General features: G+C 41.8%; 1 protein-coding gene across 1 annotated transcript; it reads left to right on the top strand.

The window, feature by feature from the left end:
* The first annotated feature begins 423 nt into the window (after positions 1-423).
* LOC104862022 lies at positions 424-7,395 on the top strand. The gene is made up of 4 exons (XM_010623722.1): positions 424-526; positions 619-1,059; positions 5,335-5,511; positions 7,376-7,395. The coding sequence occupies exons 1-4, from the start codon at positions 427-429 to the stop codon at positions 7,393-7,395; spliced, it is 738 nt and encodes a 245-aa protein (XP_010622024.1). The 5' UTR covers positions 424-426.
* Positions 7,396-13,997: the final 6,602 nt, after the last annotated feature.

Below are 13,997 nucleotides of genomic sequence, written 5' to 3'. Positions count from 1 at the left end.
TTTGTTGACAACTTCAGAGAGCCTAGGCTCAGATAGTAGGGAGAAAATTTACAGAGCATAACCTCTGCTATAGAAGAGGAAACTTTATCCCACACTTTCATAATTTTACATGAATTTTACTTTCATAATTTTCCAAGCAGACAAATTTTATAGAAAGATGCATACTATGTGTAGAACACAAACAAAAGTAGATGAAGAGATAATTTGAAAACATTATCTCATAATGTGTTTTCCTATTATAGTAAATGAATTCATTGGTACCAAACTGTCCCAGCACACTCTCACTGGAAGTGGGCACTGCCCTCTCTGAGTTATCCATCCCCAGTGCTGTCTATATAGCAGGAGGTCATGCAAATAGGGCCTCACTGTGCTGTTACAAAATAGCCCAGCCCTGACCCTGCAGCTCTGCAGAGAGCCCAGCCCTGGATGCCCAGGTGCTCCTCCTTCCTGGTGATCAGGATTGAACACAGGCAGCGCAACATGGACCTTACCATGTGTTGGGTTTTCCTATTTGTAATTTTGAAAGGTAAATTATTTAGTGCAAAAGATACTGAGGGCGTGATGTACACAGTGGACTTGTGTGACAGTTTCCTGAGCAAGATGTCTCTGTGTTTGCAGGTGTCCAAGCAGAGGTGCAGCTGGTGGAGTCCGGGGGAGGCTTGGTGGCACCTGGGGGGTCCCTGAAACTCTCCTGTTTGGCTTCGGGATTCACCTTCAGTGACTACTGGATGCACTGGGTCCGCCAGGCTCCACGGAAGGGGCTGGAGTGGATCTCGCACATCAGTAGTGGTAGTAGTACCATACGCTACGCAGACTCGGTTAAGGGCCGATTCACCATCTCCAGAGACAACAACAAGAACACGCTGTATCTGGAAATGAGCAGCCTGAGAACCGAGGACACGGCCGTGTATTACTGTGCAAGAGACACAGTGAGGCGACCTCAGTGTGCGCCCACACACAAACCTCCCTGCAGGGGCGCGCTAGTCCAGCAGGCGGCGCTGTGGTCCATGGAGAACCAGGCAGGGCCCCAGCAGCAGGTGCAGAGAAGGCAGCAGAGGGGTGAGGGCTTCCTGTTGGCCTCTGGGGTTTCCCTTCCGTATTAACATCACACGACCTGAGCAAACCTTGAAATGCATGAGCTGCAATGAAGTATCCAAGTATAAGTGAACATTCCGTTAATATTGTTGAAGTATGGAGTTTCACCTCATATATCTAACTTGCACTTGATGGGTAAACCCTGGTCCCTGGTGTGATGACTTCAAACACAGGCAAACATGATCTGAAGTAACTAGGAAACTTTGTCAACTGCATTTTCTTTTCAGTGTCAACTCATCATCATAAACAATTGTATCTGCTAATTTATTCTCAAGTGTGAGGATTTGTCTCATACAAGAATACATGATACAGATTAAGGAATGAAGTCCTTCCCTACCCAATTGACAGAGTCTGAAAACACCCAGCTCTCTCTTCTATCCTTGGCCACCTCAGGATGTCCGGTCCTCAGGCTCAGCACCAGCACCTTGTGGAGTCCCGTGCTCAGGGAGGAGGGAAGAGAGAAACTGGGCTGGACTCAGGGCAGAGTCCAGGGGCCTTGCTGTGCTCTTCCTATCCGAGGGGGCAGAGCAGGGGTTGGGACTACGCTTTTCCTTTGGACTTTAGAAATTGTAACAATTTTAAAACAGACTGTAACACTTCTCCCTCTAAATCCCCCCTCTCTTTCTCTCTCCTCTTTCTTTCTCATCTCTCATCACTAGGATTCAATCTATGTATCAGTAAAAGATGAAGAATACATGAGGGAAAGTGTTCAAGTACGATAACATTCAGTTATCTAAGAAGATTCTCATAATTCTGTATTCATACATTTTCTATATTCTATCTCACTTTTGTCTCAGTTAATTCTGTTTTTCCATCACACATGTATTCTCAAATTTTCCTAAAATGATCAAATATGCTTCTATAATTAATAATATCTTTCTTACACCTATAATTTCTGTGAAGATATTTTTTAGTGAACATAAGTTCATTTCCACACCCAATCCCCGCACACGCATATTTTAGTTCTTTTTTGTTGACCCCCAGTCTCTTGATCCTATTCCCATTTCAGAGACATTTGTCCACTCACTATCATGTATTTAATATGCTATTTATTGTCAGTTTTTCACATTAAAGTTTTGTATTAAGACTTGTTTGCAGTACATAATATTTACTTCCACTTTAGAAAGTAGGTGTTTGGGCTTATCACATCTTGATTCATGTTATTCCCCTTACTCTCCCTTCCTTCCTCCATATTGGGTTTCTGATGGTAACACCCTCACACACACACTGGTACATCTCTGTATATATAGAATGAATCAGAATGATGCCAAGATTCTACTTTAATAATGAGGAGATGGAATAAAATCAATAACAGGAAATAATATAAAATCAAGGGGAAAATTCAGTAAACACAAGGCTGTGTCCACGAAGACATCAACGGAACTGCCTGGCCTTTACCTCTCTTTATTAACAAAAATGAAATTACACAATCTAAATTAAAAATAGAACTTGTGTTCCACATAGCAAAAACTCTTGGTAAATAATACAAAAATGGAAAAATGAAAAAACACACTTCACTCAGACGTGTGAAGAAACCTAAAATTCACAATGATTTAGATGGTACATGTCCTTTACAGCTAGTGCTATAAAGAAATACTCAGTAACTTCGGTTACTGCTCTAACTGTCCCCCGCTTCTCTGGAGGGCTGCATTGGATGTGGTTTTCCAGAGCAGCAGAGATAAACCAGACACATAGTGACAGCACACAGGAAGAGACATTTCCTCCGGAACTGGCTCACAGGACCAAGGAGGCTGGAAAGACCCAGCTCTGCCATGTGGTCTGCAGGTGGAGACCAGGGAGCTGGAGGTGCAGGCACAGTTGCTGGCTGTCCACTGGGGAATCCCTGCGGATGGGTGACAGTGGTGGTTTTTGCTGTACAGACTTTCCTGTTTAATGAACCTCACACACACGATGGAGGGGAACCTGCTCTTATCAGAATTCATTCACACAAGTGCTGGTCAATTCCTAAAAACTCCACAAGGAGACATATGATCCTCACAGAGGACCAACAGGCTGACCTACAAACTCCATTAACAAAGCCCATCCTGTAACTTTTGAGCACAGCCCTACAATCTAGTATGACACAACGGTGAAATCTTAGTCTGGACACAGACATTTCACCAACATCTCATGTTCCCTCAATAGAGAGTAGAGTTATTTTTTAATTGTATGTATACAAAAAATAAAAGAGCGTGAGATTTTGAATTAAAGAAACCTACATTTTCTTCAGAGTTTTACACTATGCCATGCACGTAGTAACAAGAAATGGAGCCAAGATGTCATAGCACATGCACTGGCCATGAAGTGTGAAGGGAACACACACAATGTCACCGTCATGGAGGACACGCTGGTAGGACAGAGATATAAAATAAACACTCTGAAGCCTCAAAGTTATACTTGAGAGGATAATGCCAGCCAAAACGATGGGCTACAATAAGCATACACCTGTACATCTGGGCTCTGATGTGGAGATTTCAAGGACATACAAGGAAAAAGATATGTCAGGTTAGGTTTTTGTGATCATACAGATCAGGTGATACAGAACCTCTGCCCATGGACTTTGAAAGTTTTTTACTCTATTTTAAAAACATAGCACTTTATCATTTCATTTATGATTGGCTACCTAAGTGTTCTAAACTGTTGCTTCTCAGATTGTATTCTGTCTTTCACATGAGGCTTTCACATGACCAGTATTTTGAATGTTTTCCATTGCTAGAGTATCTAACGATCTCTGATCCACTTGCTTTGTTTTTGTTTTTCTTGTTATTTTTTGAGACAGAGTCTCAGTCTGTTATTTAGGATGCCCTTGTATTGACTATGTAGCCCTGGCTGGCTTTGAACTCATAGAAATCCTGCTGTCTCACAGTCTTAACTTCTGGGATTATAGATTTGCACCTCCACACACGTCTGGATCTCTCATTTAAAAAAGGCAGTAGATGAAAAATTTGTTGACAAGTTTGGAATCCTCCTTGAATGTTTTTTTCAGAAATAGATGAACATTTCACTTACAATATTGATAGTATTATCCTTCTCTATCTTGGTTTTTGAGACAAGGACCGGGATGTTCCAACACAGACTGTGGTCCCATTTGTGGTGTTCTCTGGGGCCATCTGAAGGTCAGGGCCAGGAGGAGCTGCACTGTGTGCGCAGAGCAGGGCCCGTTTCATCCCAGCACATTCAGTATCTCTGAGAGGCAGGTGGGGATGAAGCCAGATACCAAGTCTCATATGCCCTTGCTCCTTGAGTATTTCCCTACATCTTCCTCCTGTCTCCCTCTTGATTGGTGTAATGTAAGCTGCTGAGGTGATTTTCCAAATAGTCTATTCAGGCTGCACATTTAGAAACTTGAGTCATTATGAAGCCATGAGTCTTCAGCGACAGGGTTCTAATAGGAAAGGTCAGAATGTCTGTAGTCCATGAGAGATACCAGCATTTTTAGATAGTAGTAGACATCTCTGATTACAAAATGCCAAGAATGGGGTTAGACAGAGATGCATGAATTCCAAGAAAATTTCCCAAATAAGTTAACTGTGAAAATGTAGGGAATAAGATCTAGAAGTTGTCTATGAAGACTACCCTCAAGGATGAAGCAATACGTTTTTAAAAGGCAGTCATGGAGAGGTGGACAGGCATGGCACCAAGAAGACAGAAAGCATAGTCAGATTCTTAAATATTTTTCTCTATCTCCAACAAGAGCCCAGCAAATACACAATTCTCTGCCTCACTACAAACTCTCCCCTGGAAAGGCACACTTTAGTAAATATACTCGGCACATTACAACCCATTCCGGGCATGGACACTTTCATGTTAAAGTTGCCAATGAAAACTGTGCTCAAAATGAACAAAATCTTTGGTGCAACTCAATGTGTGTAGAAGTATCAGTACCACAGAAGATACAGAACAGTGTCATTGGGGCGTTCCTCTCCCCAGTGCAATGGATCATCATAAGAAAAACACTCTCCTGGGAAGGACCAGAACACCCTGCCCTCTTTCCACCTCTTATACCCTCACTGCCTTCCCCATGCAAAACAGCCCCAGGCTCAGGATGAAAAGCCAGACCTGGCTGAGCAGCCCCCATCTCCTCTCACAGGAGCCTATACAGCATGGAGTCCTTGGTGCTGCTCCTCTGCCTGGTGGCGGCTCCCTGCTCTGAGTGTCTCTGAGTTTCAGGAGAGGGAGTGGGGCACAGGGTGTGTGGTGTGTTTGACTGTGACTGATGGTGATGCTTCTTGTCTCCAGGTGTGCTGTCCCAGGTGCAGCTGCAGGAGTCAGGACCTGGCCTGGTGAAGCCTTCAGAGACCCTGTCCCTCACCTGCACAGTCTCTGGATTCTCTTTAACTAGTTATGGTGTAAGCTGTGTCCGTCAGCCTCCAGGGAAGGGACTGGAGTGGATCTGTGTGATATGGAGTGGTGGAGGTACAGTTTATAACTCAGCCCTTCAATCTCGAGTGAGCATCGGCAGGGACACTTCCAAGAGCCAAGTCTCACTATCATTGAGCAGCCTGAGATCTGAGGACACAGCCGTGTATTACTGTGCAAGAGACACAGTGATGGGAAATCAATGTGAGCCCAAATGCAAAACTCCCTGCAGGGGCTCCCAGGACGACAGGGGGCAGGCAGGACACACTGAGCTCTTTTTGGGCCCAGTACCATGTGCAGGATCCTGGGCCTGCTTTGCTGTTAGAGTCTGTGGTTTTCTCTTTCTGTCCCCAACTTCGCTAAAGAACTTCTTCAGTGTAGGCTTCTACAGACTTTGGATTTTTAAAAAATTTACTTTCTTCCTTATGAGTACATGTTTGCAGTACAGCCAGTTTACAACCAACTTCAGAACTGGGTGCATGTATAGAGTGCCGCTTGATCCTTTAAGGAATCTCTATCCTATTCATCATTAACTTGACTCTTCCCTCCTCTAAATTTCCGTTCCACATTTTAGTTCATGTTGATATTATTGAAATTATCTCATGTTTATGACATATAAAATTTACATTCATTTTTCAGGTTCATGTACAGCACGTACATTCTAATTTTTTTTCATGTCTCCTATTTTTTCATCTATGTTCTCTTGGACTCCTTCCCATTTGCAAGAGATCTACCTATTGTCTTGTCTCCTTCGAGCCATTCTTTACTGTGCTTTATGTTTATATTTTGCCTCACTCAAATGAGAAGTACTGTATGATATTTAAGTTTTTGTGTCTGATTCATTTTACACAATATTATATTTTCCATGTGCATCCATCTCCCTACAATGTCTCAAATCCATCCTGCTTCATAGCTGAGTAACATTCCACTAACTCTCAGTGCCACACGCATCCTCTGTTGATGGGCATACAAGCTGCTTCCGGAATTTAGCTCTTATGCATAGTGCTGCTATAAACACCGGTGTGCACATTTTGCTGTAGCACGATGTGCTTAGCTCTTTCGGGAAGATACCTGGAAGAGAGAGAGCTGGGTCTTATGGAATTTCGAATGTGAGCTGTTTAAGGAGTCTCTGTCCTGAGTTACACAGTGGTTGTACAAGTTTACATTCCCAGCAGCAAAGAAAGAGGGTCTTGTTTTACATGCAGCCATGGCAGAATTTGTTACTAGTAGATTTTTTTTGATGATGGCAGTTCTGTCTGGCCAAAGATAGAATGTTAACATTGTTTTAGTTTGAATTTCTCTAAAGGCCAGGAATGTTTAATATCTTTTTCTATATGCGTTGGCCACTTGTATATCTTCCAGTGAGACGTACCTGTACATTTTACTTGCCTGTTTCTTGACTGGGTCTTTTCTTTTACGTTATCTAATCTTTTTGAGTTTTTCATACAGTCTAGGTATCATTCCTCCCTCTGAGGAAAAGCTTGAAATAAATTCCTCATCGTGTCCATTGTTTCTTCACTCTGCTAATTCAGTGTGGAGATGCTTTTTGATTTGATGTCATCTCAGTTTGTTAATTCTTTGTGTTACTTATTGTAGAATTATGGCTCTCTTTATGAAATCTCTCTTAAGTCTATCACTTAACGTTTTCTAACTATTTCATTATCCAGTAGGTAAAGATTTGTCATTGCTGTGACAATGACAAACATTGAAAGAAAGGCTGCTCTGATCCCAGCTCCGCATGTTCCAGATTCCATTGCGCAAATTGCTATACGCGGTAAAATCACTTTCAACTTCAAAATGCCAAAATAGGATTATTTTCTCAGTTGCTTTTAGATAATCTCCTTGCAGAAAAATAATGAGCCATCGGTGCACACATTCCCAGTTTGCACAGCAAAATTCTGCCAATTGTAACTCTTTTCAGGTCCTTTCCATGGACAGTAAACTGCCCTGCCTTTCAAGTTTTCGTATTTTTTTCTTTTATTTATTTTTTATTTTTTTGTGCTGCGGATTGAACTCGGGTCGTAGCTCTTGCAAGGCAGGCCACCGAAGAGCTGAGATAAATCCCAGGTCCGTATTTTTTCTTTTAAATTGAGATACATTTTCATTAAATAAAAATTACATCGAACCAGCTGAATTAGTGTGGAGTCTTTGCATTTCGATGATCTTTAGAACCCTTCGTCCCCAGCCCATCACCACCTCCTTGCCCAAGGCTCTCTCTGCAGACTCCGCTTCTCTGTATCTTAACTGGTGTCCATATTTTTTGTTTGAATTATTTATTGTTTTACCTTCTCATATTAGAGAACCATGCAGTATTTACACAGCAGGGTCTGATTCCATTAACAGCATGATGGTTCCATAATCCACCCATTTCCCTTCAAAATACTCAAATTTATCCTTCTTTAGGGCTGACTACTGCTCCTTGTATTTAAATACTGTTTAATTTATTCTTCTGTTGAGGAGTACGTAGGCCATTTTGACGGTTTAGCTATTGTGGCTTCTGCAGCTCCAAATACGGATAGGCGCATATCATGACAATACAATGACCTTAATATTTTGGAAATTTATCCAGAAGAGGAAAAGCTGAGCCAAACACAGGTTTTAATTTCCATTTCTATTTGTTCTATTTTTGTTGACCCAGTAATGAAAAATTTAGAGTTATAAATGACTTCAAAACTGTTTATTACATGGAGTTCTGCGATTCACAAACTGTTTGCCTTTCTATTAGCAGTTAAAAGCATTTCTCAAAGGTTAACTCAAATAACTTTATTGTGATCCTCCTGTGTTAATGCTGTGAATTTTGGGTCTGTTAGGAGGTGGGACAAACAGGACAGAATGGTTGACTTAGCTCACCGACCGTCAGAGCAGGCCCGAGCTGTTGAGTAAACAACCCTTTCAGGAAACACTTCAGGCCAGAGCACCTAGATCCACCTCCTGTGTACAGCGTGTCTTCCCCCGGGGATTATATCCTGGAGGAAGCCTAATCTGAATTCCATATCTCTGCCTCTGTTCTAAGATAAAAATGAATCAGAGATTTGGAAACCTCTGGAAGATAACACAGGGGGGAAATTGAAGGCATGGGCACTAGCAAAGACGTCCCTGACGGAAGTCCAACAGCACAGAAATAATTTCACCAATCAACAAATGTGACTGTATCGTATTAGAAAGCTTCTGTACATCAAAGCAAATTCCCCTCACAGTGAAAAGATAAACATAACAATGGGGAAAATTCCAGGTACTCTTCTAAAAACTTATTGAAAACCTACATGCTAAAGGGGCAGGGCTTTAGCACAATGGTGCAGGTGCCTGCCTTGCAATTTCAGGGTCCTGAATTTGATTCCTGTCCCACCATATAACAACAACAATAACAACAACAAAATGACAGCCTAAAGAAATAATAAATGACTCACTCAAAAAATAGACAAGAAAATTAGACAGTTTTCAAGAGAATGAAAGATAAAAAGCTAAGTAGTTAGTAAAAAAATGTTCACTATCTTCAGTAATTAAGCAATATACATCAATACTATTCTGAGACTACATCTTCATTCAGAATGCCTATCATCTAGGATACAAAAGGCTAAAAATGCTGGTAAGAATGTGTGGGGAAAGAAACTCTTCTACAATGATTTTTTAAAATGTAAACAAGTGCAATATCTATGGAAATTAGTTCTGAGAATCTTCCAAAAGCTCGAAATAGAAATTGCATTTGATTCAACAATACCAATAGGAGATATACATCCAAAAAAGTTAATGTCTTCTCAGAAAGAAAAGGAAGAAGAGAAGGAGAGGGAGAGGGAGAGAGAAGTTGAGGGAGAGGAAGGGAGAGGAGGGGGAGAGAGGCTGAGAATAAGACATAATCCAGTAGCCAGGTCCTCATGAACTACTTAACTCAAAGGAGGGCTGCACTTCTAACAGCTCATTCAGCTAAGACCACAGCAAAAGACTACACTATTGAAGACAGTGCTGCCCACAGGATCAGGTCACCTCTCTAACCCTATCTCTGAATATCAATGCACTGGGCTCCAGGCTTCTCCTCTCATTCTCCCTCTCCCCCTTCTTCCCCTTCCCCTTGCATTTCGTCCTCTTCCTCTCCTCCTTCTCCTTTTCCTTCTCCTTCCCTTCTCCTTTCCTCCTCCTCTTCATCCTCCTCCACCATGTAGCTGGGCTTTAACTCATGTTCCTCAAGTGACAGAGAATAAGGATGGATGTGAACTTCAGAGGTGAACACAAAGTGAGTTGTTGAAGTGACTTCAGCTCTGGGATGTGATGGGCACTGGTTTTTAGAGGCGTCCAGTTCCTATTTACTATTGCTGTCCAGTTTTATTTACTATAGTGTATATTTGGATTCAATAAAATGTTTTCAAGTGCAACACAGCAAAGAATTTTTTGATTCCTTGAAACTAAATCTATATAAGTGCAATAGAGAAGAGACAGAGACACCGATGGCAGAAGCACATTATCAGTGCCGTTAATTCGGACGAAATGGGAAGTTTATAATTCTAGGAGGTCCTAAGAACTCAAGTTAGTACAGAAAAACAAACCTCAGTACAGAAGGGAAATGTATTTTGACAAGGCTAAAAATGACACTACACAAGTATAAATATTTACTTTGATTGAGAAAATAATGGGAAGAAAGTTTGAGATGAACACGTATTTTCTCCATAGAAACTCATGAACATAGATTTGTATAAATGCATCTCACACACACAAGGAAACACTCAAGTCAAATGAGTGACTCAAAGCCTGTAAAATTGACAGTTCCATATTAAAGAAGATTTGCTCAGAATTTAATGGTACGACTAAGTTCAGTTGTGGGCCCGAAAACTTTTCATGATGTCCTACTTTCATCATTACTTTTCTGAGTGGAAAGGGGACTAAGAGTTGACAGAAGCAGGGAGAAAGAGGATGGGAACGGGATGAGCAGCAAAAAGGGAGAATGAAGATGTAAACTGTACTAACTCCTCGCAGTAAATGTAACGATTATGTATGGCCAATGTGTAGAATACTAATAAGGAACACGCATTTAAAAACCTTTGGAATATGCACATTTTAACAATGAGCATACAGAGAAAGTAAATGGACTTGGTGCAGTGTCCATAAGTCGATGTGCACATGTGGACCTGTACCATGGATGTACGTTGTGAGTACGCACACACACATGTACATATGTGCTTAGTTCTGAACCCTACAGTGCTCTTATCCTGGGGCCCTGTGTACTAGTTTCCATAGATTCAAAGCCCTCTTTCATCTGAGAACTCATCCAGCTCTAACCAGCTTCTGCCTCACAAGTCCTGTCCTGGAGGGAGAGGACCTAGGCAGTGGAGCCAGGGACAGCACCTGGCCCTCGGAGGGCTCAGGCAGAATCCTCCACCCAGGGGCAGTCTCCAAAACAGAGACCTCCTGTGTCTCCCTCATGCCTTTGCAAACAAGATATGGCCTGGGATTTGTATTGCTAATCGGAAAGAAATTGGAACAATTCTCCCTCATCTTTTTACTGGTGGCAGCTCCCAGATTCGAGTGTCTGAGTGTTCAGACAGAAGGGTGAGCAGATGTTGCATCTGAGCTCCAAACTCACTCTGTTCTCAGCCCCACTGTCTTCTTCTAGGTGCAGCTACAAAAGCTGAGACTTGGCCTGTCCCTCAACTCTGCATGTTCTGGTTACTGAATCAGTAGTGATTACTCAGGAGCTGGAGTCATCAGCCCTGGGCAAGGGAACAGAATAGCAGGACAGTGCGATTTTAGTGGAAGCACAATTTCTGTTTCATCCCTGACAGTCAATGTAGCATCTTCAGAGACACATCCAGTAATTAGTTTTCCCTGCAGTAGGGCTCAGTAACCATATTGGTCTCAATTGTGCATTACTATGAAAAAGATATTGCGTGGAGACATCCACATCAACCCAAACCCAAACTCCTGAGCTTGTGCTTAGCTGGGTTTTCCTTGTAATTTTTGGTGAGCAAGAGATACTAAATGTGCGAGTGGAAGTGTGAGAATAACCTGTGGGCATGAGGGGACATCAGTGTGAGCCCTGACACACACCTCCTTGCAGGGCCGTTCAAGACTCACAGGGTGCACTAGAGATGCAGGGGAAACCAAGTTGTTTTCCTGTTAGGATCTGAGTCTTCTTTCAACACAGTACTTATTTCCAGACACTTTGGTTTCATATATCTGTCCTTACCTCTGATGTGTCTCCTTAGTCACATGTGTTTAAATAGTAGAAAACGTTCTCAACTGTGCAAAACACAATTTAACACTTGAGATAAAATTGATTCTGCTGAGTTCCTGAGGACCAGATCCTAAGGAGTCTCAGGGAACCTGGTGAAAATCTGGTAGGAATTTGGAATCCGCAGTGAGAAGCAGTCAGTCTGAGCCCAGACACAAACCTCACTTCTCGGTGATCAGGACCAGCAGGCGATGCCCAGTGCAAACAGGGGATGCTGATTCCCTCCAAAGGGAGCTGAGGACCACAGCACAGCACTCAGCATGATCAGGATGCCCAGGAGCCGGACCTTCCAGGGGCTCAAAACAGGAGCAGGGGCCCTGGGACCCAGGGGAGACTTCACCTGCGTTCTCCTTGCTGTTCATCCCTCATGAATCATTTCTCTCTCTGTAAGTGGAACCATAATGGGCTCTATGTCTTTTTCATGAGGTCTTCCTTATGCACGATAACATTTATATATAATATTTTAGATAACATTTATAATGTTTTGAACCATTTGTAACTAAACCTGGAGGAAATCTTTTCATTGAATTTATTTTTCTTCTTCAGGTATCAGCAATCTCATCAATTTAAAGTAAAATGTCCATTATTGATCAGTACATTTCCTGTTAAAACAACTACAATCATCAGTACAATGTCTTCTTAAGACATTTTCCTAAATTGCCAAAGGAACACCATCCATTTTTAGCCATCTCTTTTTGTTCTTCCGTTTCGCTCTCTTTCTCCTGCTCTAAGTGAAGACAAATCTTTCTCAGTCTTTGTGGATTTGCTATTCTTGAAAACTTTTTGTGTTCTTAATATACTATTGATATTAGTCCTCTGTCTAAGGAATAGCTACAAAATTATTCCATTATATATGTGAAATAAATCAGACACAAACACTAAATATCACATCACTTCTCTTACCTGAGAAACAAAATTAAATAACAATAAAACTATAGGAAATTGGATCACATTTTGTAAAAGAGAAAAGGACAAAGAAATGGAGGAAAGGAGAGAGGGAAAGGAAGAGAAGTGGGTATAGAAGAATTAAATTGGTTATATTCGTGTACTGACTCCTCACCATGAGTGTAACCACTGAATGCTGCAAACTGTGCTAATAAAAAGAAGCACTGAAAAATTTAAAAATAGACTCCATGAAAGGCCAATTGAGCATCTCCAGAGACAAGCCTCAGAACATGGTGTCTCTCCAAGTTATCAGTCTGAAATCCGAGGACAAGCTTTTGTATGACTGTGCAATAGAATCAGGGAGAGGACATCAATGCAGGCCAGACATAGACCTCCCTTCAGGGTGGCCGCAACCAGCAGGGGGCGCGAATGATCCACTGAGCACCAGGAAAGGTCCCAGGAGCAGGTGCAGAGAAGGAAGCTGAGTGAGGGCTTCCTGTCCGCCCCTGTGGCTTCCTCTCAGTCTTACCATCATCTGAGGAGACCCTGCAGTACATATGCTGCAGACGACTTAGGAAGTAACCAAGTTCCAAGTAAAGATTGTCTTTTAAATTTAATAGCACAAGTACATATTTACATAATTGCTTCCTTCATCTCCTAAACTTGGACTTTGCTAAATAAGTAAATATGACTTGTATGCACTTCAAAGTTTCTTGCAATTTTCAAGTTTAGATTTCTTTTGAATGCTGAATCTTCGTCACCTAAAAATGAATCTGATAATATCATCCCCATTATAAGGAATTTTCTCATGCAGAAATAAATGCTTCAGATTAGGGAATTAAATCCTTCACATCCCTCTCCACAGGGCCTGAGGACACACAGCTCTCTCTTATGTAGCCAGTTCAGGAGGCCTTGTCCCAGGATCAGCACCAGCACCATGTGGACCACTGTGTTCAGGGCAGCAGGACACAGAGGCAGCCTCTCTCGACTCAGGGCAGGGTCAAAGATTCCAGTGAACGCTTTCTGTCCATGTTTTCTGAACAGGAACAGGAACTTCACTTTCTTTATGGGGTGTATAAACAGAGAATTGTAAGATTCTATCCTTGGACTTTTTGTTCTCTCTCCTCCTCCTCCTTCTCCTAATTCCACATTCTCTCCCTCTCATCTTTCGATCTATGTATAAGTAATACAGCACACTTAAGATTAAATACTGCTGTTTCATAATAATCATTTTTCCTTGACAGATTCTTGTCATTTTGCCTTTATATATTTCCTTTTCTTTATTTCAGTTATTTCTGTATTGATCAGAAAGTTTTCTATTCCTAAGCTTCCCTCAAATGATCATACATAACAATGTAGTTCATAATGTCATTCATGTGTTTATGGATTTCTGTAAAGTGTGTGTACAGTGAGCAGAAGGACACTCACCACATAGTTA

Source organism: Fukomys damarensis, unplaced genomic scaffold (genome assembly GCF_012274545.1).
Source record: "Fukomys damarensis isolate Sample0158 unplaced genomic scaffold, DMR_v1.0_HiC HiC_scaffold_25, whole genome shotgun sequence".
Lineage (NCBI taxonomy): Eukaryota > Metazoa > Chordata > Mammalia > Rodentia > Bathyergidae > Fukomys > Fukomys damarensis.
The sequence above is the reverse complement of the archived record's forward strand: the minus strand, read 5'-3'. Positions and strand labels throughout refer to the sequence as shown.

Bases quoted from the DNA above. Each gene is read 5' to 3' on its own strand.
- LOC104862022 (XM_010623722.1), top strand. From the start codon at position 427: ATGCCCAGGTGCTCCTCCTTCCTGGTGATCAGGATTGAACACAGGCAG. The intron at 1,060-5,334 runs GTGAGGGCTTCC...TCTTGTCTCCAG, and splicing joins GCAGAGAAGGCAGCAGAGGG to GTGTGCTGTCCCAGGTGCAG. The intron at 5,512-7,375 runs GTACAGTTTATA...AACTCTTTTCAG, and splicing joins TGTGATATGGAGTGGTGGAG to GTCCTTTCCATGGACAGTAA.